This window comes from Canis lupus, chromosome 5 (assembly GCF_048164855.1).
Source record: "Canis lupus baileyi chromosome 5, mCanLup2.hap1, whole genome shotgun sequence".
NCBI lineage: Eukaryota > Metazoa > Chordata > Mammalia > Carnivora > Canidae > Canis > Canis lupus.
This window is the reverse complement of record NC_132842.1, coordinates 18,411,203-18,439,098: the sequence shown is the minus strand read 5'-3', so window position 1 is coordinate 18,439,098 and position 27,896 is coordinate 18,411,203. Positions and strand designations below refer to the sequence as shown.

The 27,896-nt window shown below is 36.6% G+C and overlaps 1 protein-coding gene across 7 annotated transcripts in view; it reads right to left on the bottom strand.

The window, feature by feature from the left end:
• The window catches only part of LOC140633280 (coiled-coil domain-containing protein 7-like), a 356,022-nt gene that overhangs the window by 180,343 nt on the left and 147,783 nt on the right, over nucleotides 1-27,896 (bottom strand). For all 7 annotated transcript variants that reach the window (XM_072825599.1, XM_072825602.1, XM_072825600.1 and 4 more), the window contains 2 exons: nucleotides 27,019-27,144; nucleotides 2,561-2,674 (listed from right to left, as the gene is read on the bottom strand). In XM_072825599.1, the coding sequence (XP_072681700.1) occupies nucleotides 2,561-2,674; nucleotides 27,019-27,144 (240 nt within the window). The remainder of the gene's footprint in view (nucleotides 1-2,560; nucleotides 2,675-27,018; nucleotides 27,145-27,896) is intronic.

Genomic DNA, 27,896 nt, shown 5'->3' with positions numbered 1-27,896 from the left:
ACCCATGGTCAGCCTATGATGCAGTGATTTAATGAGATTCATGATTTAATAAAAGAATATAAGTTCTAAGGATCACTTTGTCCAGTGACCCGAAGAGACTTTTGAGAGTTGCATATTTCATCTTCATGTTTAAAGAAGTATTCTTTTTAAAGAAGTAATCATGCAATCTTGTTGGTTTGCTAATACAAAAATCCTTTCTCAGAGAGTTTTGACAATGGATACATCGCAGGAGGAAGTAGAACAAAGGGGTATGAAAAAACACAGGCATTCAAGACTCTGCTTCCTCAGTTAGGTACCACTTGGATTCAAGAGATGGCTTCTCCTTGCCCTTGTAAAACATACTTTCCCCATATTTTAACTATACCTGAAGGGGCAATATTGATTTCATGCACCACCTGGTGGTACCTAGGATGTACAATAAAGGTTTGAGGATAGTAGATGATATGATTTTTTACCAGACTCAAAATTCTGGCTTCATTTGTGTCAATATTGCTGGACATCAAGATCAAACATCCTTATAAGGTCAAGGTAATTAGTCTAGGACATGATCTGGATCTTAAGTAGAAAGTTTCTGGACAAATAATAGTGGATACTGCCATGACAGCAATGATTGACTATAAGAGAGAGTAATATAAAAATGTTAATCTAATAAACTCCTGGACCACTTGGGCAAATGCCTTGAATAGATCAAAGGGTGTGTTTACTCAAAAAAGGTGTAGACTCAAAGTAGATTGATGGTCTATTTGACAAGAACCTTATGGCTATGTAGTGGGATAAGGAAGACCCAACAGACCCACTACCCATGTAAAATTATCCTTTGATTAATTCAAGTTCTTATGCTTCCACTTTTCCCAGTGATCCTTGCCATGAATCAGAGGGCTCCATCAACTATTATCAAGACCTTATTAAGGCTTTCAAAAATAAATAAGACTATAGGTTTTGCCAGGCCTCATGGACCTAGAGGGGATGTAAAAACTTGTGCTAATGTCAGAGTTCAATGGTGACGTGCAGGAGAATTATATTTCTGGGCCTTTGAGATACTGGTGCATAGATGACAGTGGTCTCCACAACCCCTGACACCAGGATGAAGGAAACTGATAATACCTTATTGGTTTGGGGTCCAAAGCCACCACTAATGGAAAACTCAGGCTACCTCAAAACTTCACTCTCACTATTATATGTATTATCAGTATAGAAGTATTGTCTACATGAACATCCATTTACATCCACCCAAACCTTGATAGAAATTGCCACTTTAGCAAGACAGGTAGGAAACTGGAAATGACCCAACTATCAGCATCTAGAACTTTTTTTCTCAAAAACGTCCTTCTGGGGAAAAAAAAGAAATAACTGTCCTACTTATAAGCTTAATGAAGCAAAAATTCTCTCAGAAACAACTACTCCATGAAAAACATAATATACCTAGGGCATATGCTTTATGGGCATAGAGACTCCAGTGATTACAGGTAGCTCAGTGATGTAGTACTGAGGTATTAATTGCAGCCAATATTATGACTCTCATGGAAGTTACTGTCCATAGTGAAGGAATTTGGTTCTGTAATAGACAATACAAATACCCTATGCGAAAACTTTGTTCACATGGATGAGCAGGATAAGTTTGGAGTATGTGGATTGGATGCAATTCACCATTATTATAGTTTCACAAGTCTCCATAAATTCCCCCAACTATCTATGTCAATACATAGTTATGATTTAGAAATGTTCCAAACCCAGAAGGGTGCATTAGCCTTCCAATCTATTGATAGCACCAATTAAGTGGGTCTGGACAAGGGCACAACTTAACAAGGACCAGACATCCTACTGACCCACATGTGGCAAGATGGCTGGACCATTAGAACAAACAAGGAACAATTACCCAGTACCTATTCAAATTTCTGGGCATAATCTGGAAGGGGCATAATTTCTCATTCCAGAGAACAAGACTACTAAGCTTTGGCCCACTCTGCTTCAATAAATGAAAACAAGGCACACCCAGTAGTAGGAATATTTGGCTACTTGCACTCTCATATTCCCTATGTGCCATTCTTGATGACATCCATCTTTTAGGCTACTTCAAAAGTCACTCCTTTTAGTGGGGCCACAACCTAGAGAATGTACTTGAGGCCCTCCACCCAAACTCTCAGGCTGCTCTTCCTCCAAGTCCCTCTGATCATTTGCTATTTGACTTACAGTTCTCAGTAACATCTCTGTTCACCAATTAGAGTTGTGGTAGAAGGTCTCTGCCACAGATCAGAAACATCTACCACAGCTTACAAAAAGGCATGCATACTTTGCCAGAAAATTACAGACTCATAATTGAGCCTTGGTGTCTGAGTGTAGAACTTATGATTATGAAATAATATTACAACTAGAAATATCAATGTTATGAATAATTTCACTTTTGTTCTCTAATTATCTTAGAGTATTTACAATTATGGTCAAGGGAAGTATAAATGTTCCATAAAATATAATCTCAAATATATATTCATAAACCAAAGAAAAAATTTTCTGCTAAGTTTAATTATAATAATTTAAAGTTTTCTATAATTGTTTTACTTACCAATGTTTCTTTCCCTTTTGGATGTTCTTTGTTTTTTTACTTGCATTTGTGTTTTTGATGTCGAATCTTGGTTTCTATCAAACACAAGATTTTCATCTGGTACTTCATATTGAGCTACATAAAGAGAAGCATTTAGTTGAATAAATCGAGAAACAGATCTGCTGTGAAACTCTTATCTTTTATGTTTGTAACAAGTATACAGTAGAATTTATCCTCATTTTTATAGTTATAAGTAAATTACCATAATACTAGGTCTGATATGAAAATATAAGAGTTTTAATATGTATTGTTAAAACTATCTCATCATTTCATTAATAATCCTTAGCATCAAATATGATTTGTTATTCTCCATTTTTTCTAGGATTTTTATATTTAAGTAAAAACTTAATCATAGGATAAGACATGAACAAGAAGAAGGACTAGTAAGCTCTGGGCCTTCATCCCCCCAAAGAAACACTGAGTCAACAACAATTTACAAACCAAAACACCTTTATGAGAACTCTAAAAACCAGTTTGAATATGCATCACCCAAGTAAATTACTTACCAAGAAAAACTGCACCAAAAAAGGTAGAAAAGGTCATGGTATTTTGCCCACCTTGGTGTGGTGTGCCACAATCACAGGGAAGCCTCTCAATTTTCAACTCCTCCCTTGGGATGAAAAGAAAGAAGTGGAACTTGCAAGTTTCTGACAAACCTGGGAGCTACCTAGGTGACTGGTTTCTATCTTGCCTGACTTGGAACACTGATGGGAATAGCTGCATAGATGAATACCAATAGCTGCGAAACAAAGTTGAGTACCATAGCACATTAGAGCTACAAGGAGTTTGCAGTTCTGCAAATGATCAGGAAGCAAAGGATAACAGGCAGAGAAATACTACAGTAACCAAAAATGAAATTTCCTGGGAAGAAATAGGGGAAAGCCTATTAGGGAAATTAGGAGAGTTAGAAGCAGACATATATACTAGAATAAAAGAGCATATACAAGCCCAGAGAATACACATTCCCCAAAAAAGGTTTGAGAAGTCTCAGAACCTCTCTGCCAGGCTGATGTGTCAAGATATTCCCCTACACAAAGCCAGTTTGTAAACACTAAGAGAGGTGGTCATCATAACAAGTATACTCCTTAATCCCCATAATCTTTTTAACCCATTCTCCCTCTGCCCTCTACCTCTCTGGTAACCAATCAGTTTGTTCTCTATAGTTAAGACTATTTCTTGATCCACCCCCAATCAATGTTCATTTGTTTTGTTTCTTAAATTCCATATATGACATATGATATTTGATTACTGGAGTCTGAGGAGCAAAAATAAAAAAAAGAAAAGTAGAGAAACATAAAGGATTTATAAGACACTACGAAGTAGACCAAGATGTACATTATGGATATCCCAGAATGGAAAAGAGAGAAAAAGGAGCAGAGATTTTAGTTGAAGAAATAATGACAAAAAAATCCCAAATTTGAAAAAAGAAATGGATGTACAAATTTAACAAGCTGAATTAACTCCAACAATGAAAAACCAAAGAGACCAACACTGAAACATATTACAGTCAAACTATTAAAAGACAAACACAAAGAAATAATCTTAAAAGCAGAAAAAGAAAAGCAACTTATCACATACAAGGAAGTCTCTATAACTTTACTAGTGGATTTCTCAGCAGGAATCTTGCAGGCCAGAAGAGGGATGGCATATTCAAAGTGCCAAAAGAAAAAACTGTTAGCCAAGCATACTATATTTGGCAAACCTATCCTTCAAAAATGACAGGAAAATTAAGACTTCCCCTCCAAAAATAATTAATACTTTCCCAGATAAATAAAACATGAGGGAGTTCATACCATTAGATATATCCAAAAGGAAATGCTAAAATAAGTCTTTTACATTGAAATGAAAAGATGTTAAATGGTAACACAAAGCTATATAATAATATAGTTTTTGATTAAGATAAATGTAGAAACCTATATTATTGAAATTTTGATGCATAACTTCACTCTTAATTCTTATGGAACTTAGAGAAAAGCATAAAAATAACTATAAATCTATGCTAACAGACACACAATATATAAAGATGTAATTTGTGATATCAACAAAGTTTGGAGAGAAACATAAATGGAGAAGTTTTGTGATTGATGTATATATGTGACTAAACAGATTGTTATAACTTTAAGATGTTCAATGTAATCCCCATGGTAATCACAAAGAAAACATTTATAGAGTATACATGTTAGGTAATGAATGTTTGTATCATCTAAACGTCAGTGTTGGAGCCCTAACGCCAATGTGATGATTTGAAGATAGGACTTAGGAAAATAATTAAAGTTAAGTGATATCTCAAGGGTAAGGCCCTGATCTAACAGGATTATCATCTTAGTAGGAAGAGATACCAGAGAGTGTACCCATATGCACATTCATGCCCTCTCTCTGTCTCTTTCCATGAGTGCACAAAGAAAAGGTTATATGAATACATAGAAAATGGTGGACAATCTTGAGCCAAGAAAAGAAGTCTCAGAATGAAATCTATCTTACCAGCAACTTGATCTTGGACCTCCTTCTCCAAAACCCTAAGAAATAAATTGCTTGTTTAGTGACCTTACCTATGGTATTTAGCTATGGCAGCCTGAGCAGACTAATACAGTACACAAAAGGAAATGAAAAGGAGAGCAAAGCATGTCATTATAAAAAAAATAGTCAAAGACAAAGGAAAACAGTAACATAAGAAATGAGAGGCAAGAAACACATGAAAAAGAAAACAATGAACAAAATGTTAACAGTAAGTCCTCTATCCAATTGTATTTCTAATTAGATAACTTAAAATAAATGCATAAATGTTTAGCAAAACACAACCTACTAACATAAATGAGTTGAACTCCCAAATCAAAAGATACAGAGTAGATTAATGTATCAAAACAAATAAACCCAAAGACTCACATATATGGTGTTCATAATAGATTCATGGTAAATTTAAGGACATATATGGACTAAAGTGAAAAGATGGAAACAGATATTCCATGTAAATTATAACCAAAAGAGAGCAGGGATGGCTATACTGTTAACAAGTAAAAGAGACTTTTTGTCAAAAACTGTTCTGTTACAAAAGACAAAGTAAGACAACTTATTTATTTGTTTGTTTGTTTATGACAGATAGAGACCATGAGCAGGGGGAGGGGCACAGGGAGAAGAAAAGAATCCCAAGCAGACCTCATGTCAAGAGTAGAATACCATGCAGGGTTCAATCTCATGACCTTGAGATCACTACGTGAGCTGAAATCAGAAGTCAGACTCTTAACCAACTGAGACACCCAGGAACCCAAGACATCTTATAATAAAAAAAATCAGCTCTCCAAGAATACATGATTATATATGCACCAAACATGAAACTTCTAAATATATGAAGCAAACGTTAGCCAAATTGTATAAAAAAGATAGTAAAACAAATAGACAATCAAACAATATAACAAAAATTGTAGTAGATTTTAGTATCCCACTTCCAATAAGGAAATCAGAGTACTTGAACAAGAGTATAGATCAGTTGGACATTACAGATATATGCAGAAAACTCCAACAGCAAAATACATATTTTTCTCAAGTGCGCATGGAATATTCTCCAGGACAGACCACATGTTGGTCACAACATAAGTCTTCACAAAATCTGAAAGACTGAAATCATGCAAAGTAACTTTTCTGATCACAATGAAAAGAAATTAAAACAGTAGCTGAACACTGAGAAAGCTACAAATATATTGGAAATTTAAAATACATTCTCAAAAAAGCAATGGGTCAAGACAGAAATTGGAAGGAAAATTAGAAAATATCTCGAGATAAATGAAAATGAAAACACATCCAAAATGTACGCAATGTAGTGAAAGCCATTTGAAAAGACATAGCTGTGAGCACTTACATTAAAAAGGAAGAAATATCCCTAAAAAGCCAATCTAGCTCCATATCTCAATGAACTAGAAAAAGAAGAAAAACTAATCCAAAGCTAGCAGAATGAAGGAAATAATAAATATTAGAGCAGAGGTAATGAAATAGAGAAGAGAAAAACAATAAAGAAAATCAAGGGATCCCTGGGTGGTGCAGCGGTTTAGCGCCTGCCTTTGGCCCAGGGCGTGATCCTGGAGACCCGGGATCGAATCCCACGTCGGGCTCCCGGTGCATGGAGCCTGCTTCTCCCTCTGCCTGTGTCTCTGCCTCTCTCTCTCTCTCTCTCTCTCCCTTTCTCTCTGTGTGACTATCATAAATAAATACAATAAAATAAAAATAAAATAAAAAAAAAAAAAAGAAAATCAATAAAACCAGGAATTGATTCTTTGAAAAGACCAAAAATTGAAACATTTAGCTAAAATAGCTAAGATGAAAAGGAAAAAGATTCAAATAATTATATCAAAAATAAGATATATTACAGCCAATGCCATAGGGATAAAAGGGATCATAAGAGAACATTACAAATTATTACATGCCAACTAACTGGATTACCTAGAAGACATGGATGAATTCTTAGAAATACACAACATACCAATTGAATCATGAATAAACAGAAAATTTGAAAGAACAAGAACTAGTGAAGAGATTAAATCAGTGATCAAAAACCTCCCAACAGATAAAAGACAGGACTAAATAGCTTCACTAGAGAACTCTGCCAAATATTTAAAGAAAAATTAACACCACTCTTTCTCAAATCCATTCAAATAATTGAAGGAAAGACAACACTTCCAAACTTATTAGGCCACCATTACCTGATACAAAAGTCAGACAAATGCAACACATGAAAAGAAAATTTATGTCCCTGATAAACATAGGAGTAAATTCCTCAACAATATATTAGCAAAGAGAATTCAAGAACTTGCTGAGAGGACTAAACACCACAGCTAAGTGGGATTTATTCCTGGAATGCAAGGATGAATCAATGTATGAAAATCAACTGATGTGATATACCACATTAAAAACATTTAAAAAATTACCATCTTGATTGTTGTAGAAAAAGCATTTGAAAAAATTCAACATCCTTTCATGATTTAAAAATAACTAAGACTATAAGAAAATATGCCAATATAATAAAAACCATATATGCAAAGCCCACAGCTAACATGCACCAAAAATTATTCCTCTGAGATCAGAAACAAGACTAAGATGCATACTCTCACTACTTCCATTCAATATAGTACTAGTAGTCCTAACCATAGTAAATGGGTAAGAAGTAAGTAAATAAAATAAAAATTTATAAAGGAAGAATTAAAATTATCTCTGTTGCCAGATAACATGTTCTTATACATAGAAAACCCTAAAGAGTCACAGAAAATGTATTATAATTAATAACTAAATTCAGCAAAATTTCAGGACACAAAAATCACTGTACAAACATCAGGTACATTTCTATAAAACATCAATATAAAATAGGAAAAGGAAACTAATAAAAAAAGAAGTCCATCAACAACAATAAAATAAGTAAAATAAATTTAACCAAGGAGGCAAAAGACAGATACATTGAAAACTATAAAACATTGCTGAAAAAAATTTTAAAAATTAAAAAAAATTAAAGACACAAATAAATGGGAAGACATCTGTTCATGGATTGGAAAAATTAATATTGTTAAAACAACACTATTACCCAAGGATATCTACAGATTCATTATAATCCTTATAAAAATCTTTAAAAACTTTAAAACATAAAGTGAAAATAGTTTGCAAGTGGCATAGAGACACATAGACCAATAGAACAGAGATAGGAAAATGGCAGAAGGCAGCAGAGTAGGAGGAGGACCCTAGGTTCATCTCATCCCATTAGTACAACTAGATAATTATGAAATCATCTTAAATATTACAGAAATTGTCCTGAAGACTGACAAAACAAACTCCACAAGAAAAGGGAGAAAAGAGAGGATTCCCAGCAAGATGACGCCTCCCTAACGCAGTTGGCCCCACCAACTTACCTAGATAACTTTCAAATCATCCTGAACACCTACCAATTCAGCCTGAGATTTAAAGAGAGAACAGCCAGAATGCTACAGAGAGGAGTTTGCCCTTCTAACAGGTAGGAATGCCGAAAATAAATAAATAAATAAAAAAGAAAAAAGTGGGGGAGGGGCCGTGAGGAGCCAGGCTAAGGCCTGCAGGGAAAGCCTCCAGGGCAGGAAATCCCAGCCCTGGAGAAGCAGGAACATTTAAAATCTGCACCGGGATTCTTCCCAGAGGGAACTGCACTCAGTAGGGAACTCGGGCAGGATCCCAGGAGAGGGGGTGAAGCCTCCAGGTTCCTGGAGTCACTAACACAGCAAGTGCGCCCAGGGGAGAGAGCACCAGACCTGGGGCCGAGCTCCGTAAAGGGCTGGAGCACACCCAGCGGGGCCCAAGGGGGGAAGCCGGTCAGTCAGGTGGGGGCTCCGGGAGGAGGGGGCTATACCGCCCTGCTGCCTTTGGGAGCCCCCGCCCCAGGAGCATGATTCTGGCAGCACAGGCCCTGGATCCCAGGGAACTGGGGGACACAGCCCAGGATCCTGCGCTACCCCCAGGACAAGCTGAGGCGGGGAGGGCACAGGACAGCGAGGACTCTCGATGGGCCAATGGGTGCCCTGCAGGCTGTACAGATCAGTTCCCCATGCCTCTGGGAGGATCCAGGCCAAGGGGGACTGGGAGACTGAGGTAGTTACTGCAGGAGCTGACTCCAAAGCTGGAGAGCTGGACACTGCTAGTGTTGTTGTTCCTCCTGGTGTCACCTTGTGCCTGGGACAGAGTGGGGCTACCAGGGAACAGGGGCCTCACAGGATAAATAGCTCCCACTGAGCCGGGCACCCGGCAGGGGAGGGGCAGTTCCACAAGTTACATACACCTGAGGATCAGCACATCAGGCCCCTCCCCCATAAGACCAGCTGGAAGGACAGGGGAAGAGCAAGTTCTTGACCGAGCAGCATTGAAAAGCTCCAGGGGAAGTCAAGGGATTTACAGTATATAGAACCAGAGGATACCCCTCCTTGTTTTTCCTTTTCTCTCTTTCCATTTCTTTTTCCAGTATGACTTGTTTTTAGCCAATCTGCACTGAGCAAAATGACTAGAAAGAAGAACTCACCACAAAAGAAAGAATCAGAAACAGGACTCTCTGCCAAGAGTTACAGAATTTGGATTACAATTCGATATCAGAAAGTCAATTCAGAAGCACAATTATAAAGCTACTGACGGCTCTGGAAAAAAAAGCACAAAGGATTCAAGAGACTTCATGACTGCAGAATTTAGATCTAATCAGGCAGAAATTAAAAATCAATTAAATGAGATGCAATCCAAACTGGAGGTTCTAACAATGAGAGTTAACAAGGCAGAAGAACCAGTGAGTGACATAGAAGACAAGTTGATGGCAAGGAAGGAAGCTGAGGAAAAAAGAGAAAAACAATGAAAAGACCATGAGGAAAGGTTAAGGGAAATAAATGACAGCCTCAGAAGGAGAAATCTACATTTAATTGGGGTTCCAGAGGGTGCTTAAAGGGACAGAGGACCAGAAAGCGTATTTGAACAAATCATAGCTGAGAACTTCCCTAATTTGGGGAGGGAAACAGGAATTCAGATCCAGGAGATAGAGAGATCCCCCTAAAATCAATAAAAACCATTCAATACCTCAATATTTAATAGTGAAACTTGCAAATTCCAAAGATAATGAGAAGATCCTTAAAGCAGCAAGAGACAAGAAATCCCTGACTTTTATGGGGAGGAGTATTAGGGTAATAGCAGACCTCTCCACATAAACCTGGCAGGCCAGAAAGGGTTGGCAGGATATAGTCAGGGTCCTAAATGAGAAGAACATGCAGCCAAGAGTACTTTATCCAGCAAGGCTCTCATTCAGACTAGAAGGAGAGATAAAGAGCTTCCAAGATAGGCAGAAACTGAAAGAATATGTGACCACCAAATCAGCTCTCCAAGAAATATTAAGGGGGACTGTAAAAGAAAGAGGATGCCCAAAGAAATAATCCACAAAAACAGGGGCTGAATAGGTATCATGATGACGCTAAATTCATATATTTCAATAGTAACTCTGAACGTGATGGGTTTAATGACCCCATCAAAAGGCTTAGGGTTTCAGACTGGATAAAAAAGCAAGACCCATCTATTTGCTGTCTACAAGAGACTGATTTTAGACCTAAGGACACCTCCAGCCTGAAAATAAAAGGTTAGAGAACCATTTACCATTCAAATGGTCCTCAAAGGAAGGCAGGGGTAGCACTCCTCATATCAGATAAATTAAAGTTTATTCCGGAGATGGTAGTAAGAGATGAAGAGGAACACTATATCATACTTAAAGGATCTATCCAAGGCAAAGATCCAAGAACAATCATGAATATCTATGCCCCTAATGTGGGAGCTGCAAAGTATAACAATCAATTAATAACCAAAGTAAAGACATACTAGATAATAATATACTAATAATGGGACACTTCAACACAGCACTTTCTGCAAATGATAGATCTTCTAAGCACAACATCTCCAAAGACACAAGAGCTTTAAATGATACACCAGACCAGATGGAATTCACAGATATTTACAGAACTTTACATCCAAACAAAACTGAATAAACGTTCTTCTCAAGTGCACATGGAACTTTCTCCAGAATAGACCACATACTGGGTCACAAATCAGGTCTCAACCTGACTGGGATTGTCCCCTGCATATTTTCAGACCATAATGTTTTGAAACTAGAATAACAAGAAGAAATTTGGAAGAAACTCAAACACATGGAGGTTAAAGACCATCCTGCTAAAAGATGAAAGGGTCAACCAGTAAATTAGAGAAAAGTAAAAAGATTTATGGAAATGAATGAGAATGAAGATACAACCGTTTAAAATCTTTGGGATACAGCAAAAACAGTCTTGAGGGAAATACATCACAATACAAGCATCCCTCAAAAAAACGGAAAAAAGTCAAATATACAAGCTAACATTGCACCTAAAGGAACCGGAGAAAGAACAGCAAATAAAACATACACCCAGCAGAAGAAGAGAGTTAATAAAGATTCAAGCAGAACTCAATGAAACAGAGACCAGAAGAACTGTGGAACAGATCAACAAAACAGGAGTTGGTTCTGTGAAATAATAATCCAGCCTTATTAAAAAAAGAGAGAAAATACTCAAATTAATAAAATCATGAATGAGAAAGGAGAGATCACTACCAACACCAAGGAAATACAAATGATTTTAAAAACATATTATGAACAGCTATACGCCAATAAATTAGGCAATCTAGGAGAAATGGACGCATTCCTGGAAAGCCACAAACTACCAAAACTGGAACAGGAAGAAATAGAAAACCTGAACAGGCCAATAACCAGGGAGGAAATTGAAGCAGTCATCAAAAACCTCCCAAGACACAAAAGTCCAGGGCCAGATGGCTTCCCAGGGGAATTCTATCAAACGTTTAAAGAAGAAACCATACCTATTCTCCTAAAGCTGTTTGGAAAGATAGAAAGATATGGAATACTTCCAAAATCCTTCTATGAGGCCAGCATCACCTTAATTCCAAAACCAGATAAAGACCACACCAAAAAGGAGAATTACAGACCAATATCCCTGATGAACATGGATGCAAAAATTCTCAACAAGATACTAGCCAATCGGATCCAACAACACATTAAGAAAATTATTCACCATGACCAAGTAGGATTTATGCCCGGGACACAAGGCTGGTTCAACACTCGTAAAACAATCAATGAGATTCATCATATCAGCAAGAGAAAAACCAAGAACCATATGATCCTCTCATTAGATGCAGAGAAAGCATTTGACAAAATACAGCATCCATTCCTGATCAAAACTCTTATCTTAAAAGCCATCTAGGGGGATCCCTGGGTGGCGCAGCGGTTTGGCGCCTGCCTTTGGCCCAGGGCGCGATCCTGGAGACCCGGGATCGAATACCACATCGGGCTCCCGGTGCATGGAGCCTGTTTCTCCCTCTGCCTGTGTCTCTGCCTCTCTCTCTCTCTCTGTGTGACTATCATAAATAAATAAAAATTTTTTAAAAAGCCATCTAGGAAAAGCCCACAGCAAGTATCATTCTCAATGGGGAAGCACTGGGAGCCTTTCCCCTAAGATCAGGAACAAGACAGGGATGTCCACTCTCACCACTGCTATTCAACATAGTACTGGAAGTCCTAGCCTCAGCAATCAGACAACAAAAAGACATTAAAGGCATTCAAATTGGCAAAGAAGAAGTCAAACTCTCCCTCTTCACCGATGACAAGATACTCTACACAGAAAACGCAAAAGCCTCCACCCCAAGATTGCTAGAACTCATACAGCAATTTGGCAGTGTGGCAGGATACAAAATCAATGCCCAGAAATCAATGGCATTTCTATACACTAACAATGAGACTGAAGAAAGAGAAATTAAGGAGTCAATCCCATTTACAATTGCACCCAAAAGCATAAGATACCTAGGAATAAACCTAACCAAAGAGGTAAAGGACCTATACCCTAAAAACTATAGAACACTTCTGAAAGAAATTGAGGAAGACACAAAGAGAAGGAAAAATATTCCATGCTCATGGATTGGCAGAATTAATATTGTGAAAATGTCAATGTTACCCAGGGCAATTTACACGTTTAATGCAATCCCTATCAAAATACCATGGACTTTCTTCAGAGAGTTAGAACAAATTATTTTAAGATTTGTGTAGAATCAGAAAAGACCCCGAATAGCCAGGGGAATTTTAAAAAAGAAAACCATATCGGGGGGCATCACAATGCCAGATTTCAGGTTGTACTACAAAGCCGTGGTCATCAAGACAGTGTGGTATTGGCACAAAAACAGACACATAGATCAGTGGAACAGAATAGAGAACCCAGAAGTAGACCCTGAACTTTATGGTCAACTAATATTCAATAAAGGAGGAAAGACTATCCACTGGAAGAAAGATAGCCTCTTCAATAAATGGTGCTGGGAAAATTGGACATCCACATGCAGAAGAATGAAACTAGACCACTCTCTTGCACCATACACAAAGATAACTCAAAATGGATGAAATATCTAAATGTGAGGCAAGATTCCATCAAAATCCTAGAGGAGAACACAGACAACACCCTTTTTGAACTCAGCCACAGTAACTTCTTGTAAGATACATCCACTAAGGTAAAAGAAACAAAAGCAAAAATGAACTATTGGGACTTCATCAAGATAAGAAGCTTTTGCACAGCAAAGGATACAGTCAACAAAACTAAAAGACACCCTACAGAATGGGAGAAGATATTTGCAAATGACGTATCAGATAAAGGGCTAGTTTCCAAGATCTATAAAGAACTTATTAAACTCAACACCAAAGAAACAAACAATCCAATCATGAAATGGGCAAAAGACATGAACAGAAATCTCACAGAGGAAGACATAGACATGGCCAATATGCACATGAGAAAATGCTCTGCATCACTTGCCATCAGGGAAATACAAATCAAAACCACAATGAGATACCACCTCACACCAGTGAGAATGGAGAACATTAACAAGGCAGGAAACCACAAATGTTGGGGAGGATGCAGAGAAAAGGGAACCCTCTTGCACTATTGGTGGGAATGTGAACTGGTGCAGCCACTCTGGAAAACTGTGTGGAGGTTCCTCAAAGAGTTAAAAATAGACCTGCCCTACGACCCAGCAATTGCACTGTTGGGGATTTACCCCAAAGATTCAGATGCAATGAAACGCCGGGACACCTGCACCCGATTTTTATAGCAGCAATGTCCACCATAGCCAAACTGTGGAAGGAGCCTCGGTGTCCATCGAAAGATGAATGGATAAAGAAGATGTGGTTTATGTATACAATGGAATATTACTCAGCCATTAGAAACGACAAATACCCACCATTTGCTTCAATGTGGATGTAACTGGAAGGTATTATGCTGAGTGAAGTAAGTCAATCGCAGAAGGACAAACATTGTATGTTCTCATTCATTTGGGGAATATAAATAATAGTGAAAGGGAATATAAGGGAAGGGAAAAGAAATGTGTGGGAAATATCAGAAAGGGAGACAGAACATAAAGACTCCTAACTCTGGGAAAAGAACTAGGGGTGATGGAAGGGGAGGAGGGTGTGGGGTGGGCATGAATGGTGTCGGGCACTGAGGGGGGCACTTGACGGGTGAGCACTGGGTGTTATTCTGTATTTTGGCAAATTGAACACCAATAAAAAATAAATTTATTATTATTAAAAAAAAAGAAAATCTGGAAGATTCCACTAAAACTGCTAGAATATGCAAATTCAGTAAAGTTGCAGGATACAAAATCAACGTAGAGAAATCTGCTGCACTTCTAGACACCAATAATGAAGCTACATTAAAAGAAATCAAGGCATTAATCCCATTTATAATTACATCAAAAACAACCTTGGAATAAATTTAACCAAAGAATTGAAAGACATGCACTCTGAAATTTACAAACACTGATGAAAGAAATTGAAGACAATACAAAGAAACAGAAAGACATTCCATGTTCATGGATTGGAAGAACAAATATTAAAATGTCTATACTACCCCCAAAGCAATCTATACATTTAATGCAATCCCTATCAAAATACCAAGAGCATTTTTTACAGAGCTAGAACAAACAATCCTAACATTTAAATGGAACCACAGTAGACTTCAAATAGCTAAAGAATCCTTGAAAAAGAAATGCACAGCTAGAGATATCACAATCCCGGATTTCAAGTTATATTAGAGATCAAATCAATATGGTACTGGCACAAAAACAGACACATAGATCAACAGAAGAGTATAGAGAACCCAGAAATGAACCCACCCAAGGCAAAAATGAATTATTCGGACTTCATCAAGTAAAATCTTCTGCACAATGAAGGAAACAATCAACAAAACTAAAAGAATGGGAGAAGATATTTGGAAATAACAGGTCTGATAATGGGTTAGTATCTAAAAATCAATAAAGAACTTATCAAACTCACCACCCCCCCCCAAAAAATAATTCTGTTCAGTTAAAAAATGGGCAGAAAACATGAAGATATTTTTCCAAAGAAGGCATTCAGATGGATAACAAACACATGAACAGATGCTCAACATTACTCATTCTCAGGGAAATACAAATCAATCCCATGATGAGATACTGTCTTACACATATCTGAATGGCTAAAATTAGCAACACAGGAAACAACAGTTGTTGGCAAGCATATAGAGAAAAGGAACCTTCTTACTTCTGTGGGAATGCAAACTGGTACAGCCACTTTGTCAAACAGTATGGAAATTCCTCAAAAAGTTAAAATAGAGCTACCCTGTGACCTAGCAATTAATTGCACTACTAGGTATTTATTCAAAGGATACAAAAATAGAGATTCAAAGGAGTTCAAGTGCCCTGGTGTATGTAGTAGCATTATCAACAGTAGACAAACTATGGAAAGAGCCCAAATGTCCATCAACTGATGAATGATAAGGAAGATGTGGCACATATATACTATGGAATATTAGCCATTGAAATGAATGAAATCTTGCCATTTGCTATGACACCGATGGAGTTAGAGTGTATTATGCTAAATGAAATAAGTCATACAGAGAAAGACAAAAGACCATACGATTCCACTCGTGTACGGAATTTAAGAAAAAAAAAAGCAGGTGAACTTATGGAAGGGGGGAAAAAGAGAAGGAAACAAACCATAAGAGACTCAACTATAGAAAACAAACTGAGGGATGATGGAGGGATGTGGGTGGGGGATAGGTTAAATGGGTGATGGATATTAAGGAGGCACTTGTGTTGAGCACTGGGTGTTATATGTAAGTGATGAATCACTAAATTCTATTCCTAAAAGCAATGTTACTCTATATGCTAACTATAATTTAAGTAAAAATTTAAAATACAAATATATATATACACACACAAAGTATTGTAAATGTGTTTTATCTTCTTTATTATTTTCTTAGTAACATTTTCTTTTCTATAGATTATTATAAAAATATGGTATATAATAAATATAACACAAAATATGAGTTAATTGGCTGATTTTTATTGGTCAGTCTTCTGTGTGTAATGAAGTTTTTGAAAAGTCAAAAGTTATACATAGATCTTTGTGCCCAGGGTCAGTGCCCCCAATGCCCCATTTTGTTCAAGCGTAAATTGTAAATAGAAAATAGAATGGTTGCTAGGGGCTGAAGGGAGGGGGAAATGGGCAGCTGATGTTTAATGAGTATAGAGTTTTAGTTATGTAAGGTGAAAAGTTCTGGAAATACATTACACAATGATGTGAATAAACAACACTATTGGATTGCACACTTCAATATTATTGAGATGAATTCCTTTGTGGCACAAAAGGTTTTTGTTTTGGTGTAGCCCCAATAGTTTATTTTTGTTTTCATTTCTCTTGCCTGAGGATATATACACATAAATATGTTGGTAAAATTGATATCTAAGAGATTACTGCCTATATTTTCCTCTAGGAATTTTATGGTTTCAAGTCTCACATTTAGGTCTTCAATCCATTTTGAATTTTTTCTTGTGTATGGTGAAAGAAAGTGGTCCAGTTTCACCTTTTTACATATGACTGTCCATTTTTCCTAGCACCATTTATTGAAAAGACTATCATTTCCTCATTGTGTATTCTTGCCTCCTCTGCCAAAGTTTAATTGACCATACAGGTATGGGCTTATTTCTAAGCTTCTTATCCTGTTCCTTTGATCTATGTGTCTATTTTGTTCTTCTAAATTGGAGGTCATTTGCAGTTCTATACAAATTTTGAATTATTTGTTTTAGTTCTGTGAAAAGTGATATTAGTGTTTTGATAAGGATTGCACTGAATCTGTAGATTGCTTTGGGAAGCATGAACATTTTAACAATGCTAATTTTTCCAATTTATGGTGATGGTATATCTTTCCATTTGTTTCAACAATGTCTTGTAGATTTCATATGTAGGTCCTTCACCTGCTTAATTTATTCCTCATCATTTTACTCTTTTTGGTACAATTGTAACTGGGAATATCTCCTCAATTTCTTTTCTGTTGCTTCATTATAAGCTTACAGGAATGAAACAATTTTCTGTATATTAATTTTGTTTCCTAAAACTTTGCTGAATGCAGTTATTAGTTTTTTAAACTATTTATTTATTCATTCATTCATTCATTCATTCATTCATGAGAGACACAAAGAGAGAGAGGCAGAGACACAGGCAGAGGAAGAAGCAGGCTCCATGCAGGGAGCCCAATGTGGGATTCGATCCCGGGATGCCAGGATCATGCCCTGAGCCAAAAGCAGATGCTCAACCACTGAGCCACCTAGGCATCTCTCATTTATTGGTTCTAATAGTTTTTTGGTGGAGTCTTTTGGGATTTCTAAATATAGCATCATGTTATTTGCAAGTAGTACCACTTTTACATCTTCCTTATCAATTTGGATGTCTTTTATTTCTTTTTCTTGTTTGATTGCTGTGGTTAGAACTTCAATACTGTGCTGAATGAGAGTGGAAATCCTTGTCTTATTCCTGATCTTAGTGGGAAAGTTTTCAGTTTGTCACCTCTGAGGATAATGTTAGCTGTGGGTTTTTCATATATGGCCTTTATCATGTTGAAGTATGCTCACTCTAAATCTACTTTGTCGAGAGTTTTTATCAATGCTTTACCTGCTTCTACTGAGATGATCATATGGTTTTTATCCTTCCTTGTGTTAATATGATGTATCATTTTGATTTGAAAGTACTGAACCACTCTCGCATCCTTAAAATAAATCCCACTTTATCATGGTGAATGATCCTTTTAATGCATTATGGAATTCAGTTTGCTAATATTTTGTTGTGGGTTTTTGCACCTGTGTTCATCAAAGATATTTGCCTAGAGTGTCTTCATCTGGTCTTGATATCAGGGTAATGCTGGCCTCATAGAATAAATGGGAGTTTTCTTTATTCTTCCTTTTTCGGAGGGGAATATTTTGAAAGAATGGGTATTAACTCTTCTTGTTGAAATGTTTGATAGAATTCAACTGTGAAGCCATCTATTTCTGGACTTTTGCTTTTTGGAGGTTTTTAATTACCAATTCATTTTGCTACTACAAATCAGTCTGCTAAAATTTTCTTTCCTCCTGGTTTACTTGTGGGAGATTGTATGTTTCTAGGAACATACATTTCTCGGTTGTCCAATTATTTTTAACATACAATTTTCCATAATATTATCTTATACTTCATTGTATTTCTGTGGTATTGGTTGTTATTTCTCCTCCACTCCTGATTTTGTTTGAGTCCACTCTTTTTTTTCTTGGAGCATGGATAAAAGTTTATCAAATGTATTTATCTTTTCAAGAATCCAGCTTGGGGGAGTGCTTATATTTTACTTATTTCCATTATAATATTTGTTATTTCTCTACTAGTTTTGAGCTTTGTTTTTCTATTCATTTAGGTGTACAGTTATATTGTTTATTTGAGAATTTTCTAGGGCTTCAAATACAAAAATATATAAAGAGCTTATATAGCTCAACACCAAAGGGGATGCCTGGGTGGCTCAGCAGTTGAGCGTCTGCCTTTGGCTCAGGGCATCCTGATCCTGGAGTCCTGGGATCGAGTCCCATGTTGGGCTCTATGTCTCTGCCTCTCTGTGTATGTTTCTCATGAATAAATAAAATCTTTAAAAAATCAACTCAACACCAAAGGAAAAAACATTGCATCATATTTTTAAATGGGCAGAGGACCTGAATAGACCTTTCTTCACAGAAAACATACAGATGGCCAACAGATACATGAAAAGATGTTCAACATCACTAACCATTGGGGAAATGCATATCAAAACCACAATAAGAGGTTATCATTCCATACCAGTCAGAGTGGCTAGTATCAGAAAAGAGAAGAAATTACAAGTGTTGGTGAGAATGTGGAGGAAAGGGACCCCTTGTGCACTGCTGGTGGGAGGGTAGACTGATGTAATCACTGCAGAAGACATTTGGTGACTCCTCAAAATATTAAAAATAGAAATACTGTACTATCCAGTAATTGTACTACTGAGTATTTACCCAAAGAAAACGAAAACACTAATACAAAAAGATATATGCACCCCTATGTTTACTGCAGCATCATTTACAATAGCAAAGATATAGAGCAAACTCAGTGTCTACTGACAGAAGAATGGATAAAGATTTGGTGAGCACTGGGTGTTATACTACATGTTGGCAAATTGAACTCCAATAAAAAATATACAAAAAAATCTGATGTGTATATGCACACACACACACACACACACACATGCACACACACACAACACTGGAATATTATTCAGTGAGAAAAAAAAAGAATGAAATCTTGTCATTTGCAATAGCAAGGATAAGCCTAGAGGGTATTATTTTAAATCAAATAAGTCTGACACATGGCAAGATTTCATTCTTTTTATGACTAAGTAATATTCCATTTTTTATATTATGACTAAGTAATATTCCATTTTTAATATATACCACTTCTTTATCTACTTATCAGTTGATGGATACAAGGACTGTTTCCATAATTTGGCTATTATGTATTTTTTATTGGAGTTCAATTTGCCAACCTATAGCATAACACCTCATCTCATCAAGTGCCCCTCTCAGTGCCCATCACTCAGTCACCCCAACCCCCTGCCCACTTCCCCTTCCACTACTTCTTGTTTGTTTCCCAGAGTTAGGTGTCTCTCATGTTTTGTCACCCTCACTGATATTTTCACTCATTTTCTCTCCTTTCCCCTTTATTCCCTTTCACTAATTTTTATCTTACCCAAATGAATGAGGCCATATAATGTTTGTCTTTCTCCAATTGACTTATTTCACTCAGCATAATACCCTCTAGGTCCCTCCATGTTGAAGCAAATGGTGGGTATTTGTCTTTTCTAATGGCTGAGTAATATTCCATTGTGTACATATACCACAGCTTCTTTATCCACTCATCTTTCGATGGACACTGAGGCTCCTTCCACAGTTTGGCTATTGTGGACATTGCTGCTAGAAACATTGGGGTGCAGGTGTCTCGGCATTTCGCTGCATCTGTATCTTTGGGGTAAATCCCCAGCAGTGCAAATGCTGGGTCGGAGGGCAGATCTAATTTTAACTCTTTGAGGAACCTCCACACAGTTTTCCAGAGTGGCTGTACCAGCTCACATTCCCACCAACAGTGCAAGAGGGTTCCCCTTTCTTAATTTGGCTATTATAGATAATGCTGCTATAAACATTGGGATGCATGGAGCTAGACAGTATTATGCTAAGTGAAATAAGTCAGTCATAGACAAATACCACATGATGTCACTCATGTGGAATTTAAGAAACAAAACAAACAAGCAAAGGGAAAATAAAAGAGAGAGAGAGAGAGGCCAACCAAGAAATAGACTCTGAACTATAGAGAACAAACTGATGGTTACCAGAGGGGAGGCGGGGGTGGAGGGGATATGTTAAGTAGGTGATGGGGATTAAAGAGTGTACCTGTGTTGAGTACCAGGTGTTGTGGTGTTGAACCACTATATTGTTCATATGAAACTAATAATAAACTGTATATGAACTAACTGGAATTTAAATAAAAATCCTTTTAGAAGAGAAAAATAGTAAGTCTGACAGAGAAAGACAGATATCATAGAATTTCATTTATATGTGGAATCTAACAAACAAAATAAAAGAGAAAATAAGTAGAAAAAAAAAACACAGACTCTTAAATACGGAGAACAAACTGGTGGTTTCCAGAAAGGATATGTGGGTGAATGGATGGGTGAAATAGATAAAAAAGAAATTAAGAAAGACAAACTTCTAGTTATGAAATAAATAAGTCATGCAGATAAAAAGTACAACATAGGGAATACGTTTACTATTATTGTAATAATATTGCATGGTGGGCAATAGTGACTACACCTAATGTGGTGATCACTGAGTAATGTATAGCATTGTTTTGTTTTGTTTTTAGGTAGGCTCTGTGCTCAACGTGGGGTTTAAACTCATGACCCCACAATCAAAAGTAGTATGCTTTACCAACTAAGCCAGCTAAATGCCCTAGAATTATTGAATAAATATGTTGTATACCTTAAAGACAATGTTGCATTTCAATTATATTTAAATAATTAAAAATTGTTGGGATGGTAAATTTTATTCATATATTTTTATACCACAATTTAAGGGAATAACTACCTAAAAATAGATCAAGTAATCAAAATGCATATTGTTAATATTATTCACATAGCATATTTTAATTGCAAAGCACTAAACACTACTTAAATGTACAAGCATAGGAAATTGGTTAAATTATCTATGATACATGCCATAAATTATGGAAATATCAACTATGATATATACTGTGGTATGAACTGTTTTCCATGCAAATGCAAAGGGAATGAAAAAGATCTCAGTAAACTGACTTGAAGAGATTTCTAAGAGATAATGTTAAGTGGAAAAGAAATAAGGAGACATAAGAAAAAAATAGAGAGATAGTTACCTTTACAAAATGAAACACTGGAAAGATAAACCAGAAAACAAAGTAGTTAGTCATAAAGTCTTACTGAGGGTATCTGGCTATAACATAATGAACAGGTTATGACACAATGAGTTTTTGAGACCCATGTTTAATGACAAAGAATGTAGAGCCCTCTGGATCACCTTGCCCAGCATCCAAGGAGACCTTACAGACTTGGTTGGTTCACCTCCACCATAAAGGTGGTAGAATTGTTAAATTTAGTGATGGACAGTGTTACCTTGCTGAGTTCATCATGACAGACCCACTCATTCTCAATGTCCTGACAGTGACCATTTTACTTCAGGAGGATGAAGAAGAGAGTCAGGAATAAAAAAGTATATGAACACCCAAGATTTTCTCCTTCTTCATCCAGCTACTATCTGGTCTCTAAGTGGTCCCTAGGTTCAAAAGTGAGGAGTGAGAATAGTGTACGATGAGATAAACAGACTGATTTTTAGGTTCATTCATGCCATACTTGCTAGTATCTAGTTCAATTAAACCTATTTACAGGTCAGATCAATTGGTCTATCACACAATCTGGATCTTAACTAACAAATTTCTAGACATGAAAAAGTGGCTACTGCTAGATAGACAAGCAGAGAAAATGACCTAAAAAATGGTAATTGGCCATCCACTCATGAATCATCTAGTTAAAGGCTTTTCCACACTGATTCCTGAGTGTAGTTACTAAACAGTGGGTCTGAAGATGTAGATTTATTGACTCTCCACTAATGACCTCCTGGCCAAGTGGAAGGCCATAGGAAACCCAAGACAGTTCCATTAGAGTCTGATGGTAATGACACCTAACACTAACACAAGGGCTCTTCTCTCCATACCACCCAGTGAATTTTGAGATGAGATGAATCAGAGAATCTGCCTAGCTTTACCAACATCTGGGTTTTCAAAAATAAACAGTTTAAGGGGTTCAGCCAGGTCCCTGTCTGAGGAGGGGACCTGAGGACCAATGCTATGGTCAGAGTTAAATAGAGAAATTGGGAAGATTTGCACTCTGGGGCTATTTGAAAACTGGTGATATTTGACACAATACTTTCTGTCTTAGCCAAAAGAATAGGGTACAAACAAAAATATTTTAGTACATTAGTTTTTCTAGTACTATGTGCTAAACAATTTTGAAACAAATTTAAAAGTATTATAAGATTAAGCAAATGAATAAACGTGTTGATGTTATTCAGAATTAAGTTTTATACTGCAAAAGAAAGAACACACATATATAAAATAGAGCAAGAACAGGCTCTGAGGAGATGGATTGGAATGAAACTTGTCTATAAAGAACTTATTGTTTCTAAAAAAAGAACTTATTATTTCTAAATATATCTGTATATGTATGCATATATGTGTGTATATCTCATAATATATATGTCTCATAATATATACATACCTGTGCGTGTATATATATATATATATATATATATATATATATACACACGCACACACATTTCTCATAAGAGAAAGTTGCCTTCTCCACACCTGATAGCCAGGGCATTGCAGTCTCTGAAAGGAGTTGTCAAAGATTCAGGTCCCTCTGGGATGTCCATAATTACACATTTCTGCATTCCCAGCTTAGGCACCTGCATTCAGAGGCTGCTTATGAGAGGTGAATGGCCTTGGTTGAGAAATTTTTCAATTACTTCTGCAAAACCAATTTATTAGGAAATCTTGCAGATTTATGTATCAATTCTAATGTAGTATTTCATTTTTCCCTCCTAGAATTTTCACCTCCTTCCTTGCCTGCTCCCAAGTTCCATAAAACATCAGGATTCTTATGTTTGGAATTCCTTCAGAAGTGAAATGATTTCCCTCTCTGCTGATACAACTGTCCCATGCTTAGTGCCATTCTACATAAAGAAATGAATACTAGGGAGCCAGTGCCCTTTCCCATTTAATCTTTCGTTCAGATAATCATAGTAGGTGAATAAAGGCTTAATTGTTACATTGAATTTGGCTCATTGTCTTATGTAACTACATAGATACCTGGGAACTCTCTGTGACAAATTGGCACAGAAAACAGGATAGTCAATTTAGCACAATGTAATCCTGGAAAAAGCAAAAGTCCTGAGGATGGGCCATGATAGAGAAATCCACAGAACCTCTTGGGGGCTGGTACTGAACATTTGCAGGAATTTATGGGTCTGGCAATACACTTCATCAGCCATTCCAATGGGTCTTAAGGGACAATACAGTTTGGTTTTGGATAGTAGTAGCAAACGCTTTATGTAAGCTTTTTCAGTTCTAAGTGGTACCAATGGTCCTTCTCTTTAGCTCCTGTCTACATGGGCAAGATACCATCTAATGGTCAAATTAGAGATTCAACACAGGGGTCTCTGAGGAAGACTTTGGAAGTAATTTTAGGGCTGTTGCTTATGATTCTTCAGTGATGAGATTAAAAGTCATTAGAGAACCTGTGAGTGGAGTTATAATTCCTCTAAGCAGTCCCTGGCACCAATGAATACCCATGATGCTGCTATAGAGACTAGTTCTTTAATGAAAAAGAATGCAGAAACCTTCAGGATTGCTTTTTCCAGCTGTCTGAAGAGACTGGGTAGTTTACCTCCACAATAGAGGAGATAATCTTTAAAGGAAGTGAGGGAGAGTGGCACCTTTTGGGGTACATAACTATGGAAACTCTCCTTCAGAATAACCAGATAGGGGCCATTTTGCCCAAGAAAGTAAAGGACAGGAAATAAATGAGAGGGAAACACCCAAGACCTCTCCACTTTCAAATAGGTACTATTTAGTTTCCAAAATATTTGGCCCACTTGTAATGAGTTGTTCTCTATGACTAAAATATGTTTGGACCACTTTTGCAGAAGCTTTAGCAGTGCTTCAAACCATACTGGTATTCCCCAGCTTCTACAATGAGAGAATGAGAACAGTCAATGCTGAGATTGTTAATCAGACCCAGATTTCTAGGTTCATTCATGCCAATGCTGCTGATTATCAAGCTCAATTAAACCTCTTTATAAGGTCAGGTCGATTTGTCCATACAAATTTGGATCATAACTAACAAATCTGGGGACATGTGAAAAATCAACTACTGCCAAAATATTAGATAGAGTCTATCACAAAGAGTGACATAAAAAGGGTGATCAGGCACAAACTCCTAGAAAATCCAGGCAATGGTCTTCCTTATCGAGATCTTTGAATCTTGCTACTTAACAATATTTTCCCAATTGAGATTGATGGGCTCTCTGCCAAGGAGCCCAAGTTCAGGTAGTATGCCAGTGAGGGTGCAAGAGGAAGTCCCTAGGGCCTGCAAGGTGATAGCCCTATAATTAATAGGAAGTACTATTCCCTTTATTTGCTCCAGTAAATCTTGAGATGAATGAAAAACCCTGCCAATTGTAAACCAGAACTTTCAGCCTTTAAACAGAAACAAAACTATGTATCAAAACCAAGGGCTTTATGTCCTTATTAGGGAAAGAGGCCCTATCCCAAAGTCAGAGTTTAATGGGGACATGGAGAACAACTGCATTTGGGGGGGTCTTTTGGATACTGGCACAAGGATGTCTATGATATTCATACAATGTATAACACCAGAATGAGGGGAAAAATAGATAATCCTATGTGGTTTGGAGTATGAGGCCACCATCAACATGACTTTTCTATCCAGACAGACCTCCACTGCTATGGTGTCCACTACTGAATGCATTATTGGTATAAATGTATTGTCTATGTGATCCTCTGTTTTCCTTTTTTTTTTTTTTTTTTTGAACCTCTGTTTTCCTTGAAAGGAACTATTTCAGTTAAGGCTATTTTAGTAGGATGTGTGGAAGGCTATATACCTACTCACTTATCAGCCTTTAGTGCTTTTGTCTCAAAAACAACTTCCTAGGGAAAAAAAATACCTGCCTCTCATTGTGTGCTTCAGGAAGACAAAGTTCCCCCAAATGACCTATGTACAAGATTTTGGGCTTCTGGAGTCCCAATTAATTATAAGGTAGTTTAATGCTATAGTGCAGCCCCTGACACCAGCAGTACCTAATACTGTAACTGTCACAGAGGCTATTTTCCAAGATGAAGGAACTTGCTATGTTGCAACTGACATCACAAATATCCTTTTCAGTATTGCTTTCAGTTTACCCAATTGGAATGTGTTGCAATACACCATTACTGGTCTTCCATAAAAGTCCTTAAACTCCCTATCTGACCTAAAGTTTATCAAGGCCATAACCTGGAAAGAGGTCCCACTGCCATAGGGACAACTAGCCTTACTCTGTATTAATGACATCATCCAAATGCCAGAAAAAGGCACCAGCAAACAAGGACCAGATACCCTGTTAACTCACATTAACCCAGACATGGTACAAGGACCAAATCCAAGTGAAATTCCTATATGAGAAGGGTCACAATGTCTTGCTTGAGAGTAGACAATTCCCAAGCCTTTTACATTCTCTGGCCCATGAAATACAAGGAATCTCAATAATTGGTGGTACTATTTGTCTACTGGTGATCTACATTCCTCATAGGTATCTTGATGGCACCGAAATATCAGGTTATCAAAAAGATCTCTACATTTGAGAGAGACCTGACAAATGGATGCCCTGGATATCCCCTGACAGATCTTTTAGTTACCTATGGTATTTTAGTCACCTTTGATGTATTAGGTAACCCTTAGTTACCTATGGAGGCCCCTATGATATACATTTTTCATTTAAGTTATATGTCTTAGCACCTCTCTGTTTGCCAGTTGTAGGATATGCTGAAAGACAATGCTACCAGTCAAGGGCAACCACTGCATTTATGAACACATAATCAAATGAAGTGAGATGATAACTATATATCCTTTGAGAGTCAGTTGATGCCCTATTATTGCATCATAGTTGAGTATATGATCCATGGCCATAAAATAATCTTAGTACCAAAAATCTCAAGCAAGATGTATCAATACTTTTGTTTTCTGTTCACTAATTATCTTAGGGTATTAGTACTTTAAGATAAACTAAAAATTCTATAACATGTGCTCAAATACATATTCATGAACAAAACAAAAGGACCATCTGGTGAGTTTAATTTAAAATATTTTGATGTTATCTATAATTATTGTACTTACTAGTGAGTCCTTCTCTTCTGAGAGTTCTTTGTTTCTTTACTTGCAGTTGGGTTTTTGACAGTGAACCCTGATTCTTATGTGTCATCTTTTCATCTGGTACTTTATCATGATCTACAATATTTTTCACTAAATGGAAAAACATATCTATTGTGAAATATGTGAAATCTCTAGATTTAAAATTAATAATAAATGTGCAGCAGGATTTTTTCTTATTTTCATAAAGTTTTAAGTAAACTGCCACAATGATAATAGATCCACATGAACTTGTGAGATCAATTTTAGTAGAGATGTATATTGAAGTTGTCTCATTGTTTCATAAATATTCTGAGGCATCAAATACATTTTATATTAGTCTCTAGCTTTCTTACTTTATTTGGGCAATTAAATATTTGTAGGTCAATAATGAAAATGCATATTACAAGTTTTTTCATTACAGTATTATTTATAATTACAAAATATTCGAAATCACCCAAATATACAAACATAGAAAACTAGTTGAATAAACTAAGGTATATATTATAAACTATGGCATAGTTTAAATCGTGGTACATAATGTATTAGAACAACTGTACATACTGCTATAAAGAAAAGCAAAAGATCTCGACAAAATTAATTAGAAGGATTTTTGAGGTAATGTTAGGTGGGGGGGGGGAAGACTGAAATAGAGAATACCTAGCATGCTACCTTTTGTAAAAAAAAAAAAAAAAAAAAAAAAAAAAGTAACAGAAATAAAGAGGGTGGGAAAAGATAGGGTTTTAAAAATAAAATATAAAAGAACAAACCAGAAAACAACATAGTTGGATTCCTATAAGTGGAGATTGAAGACTGGGGAATGTAAGGGAAGAAATGCTAATTTTACATCTTTTTGCATATTTACT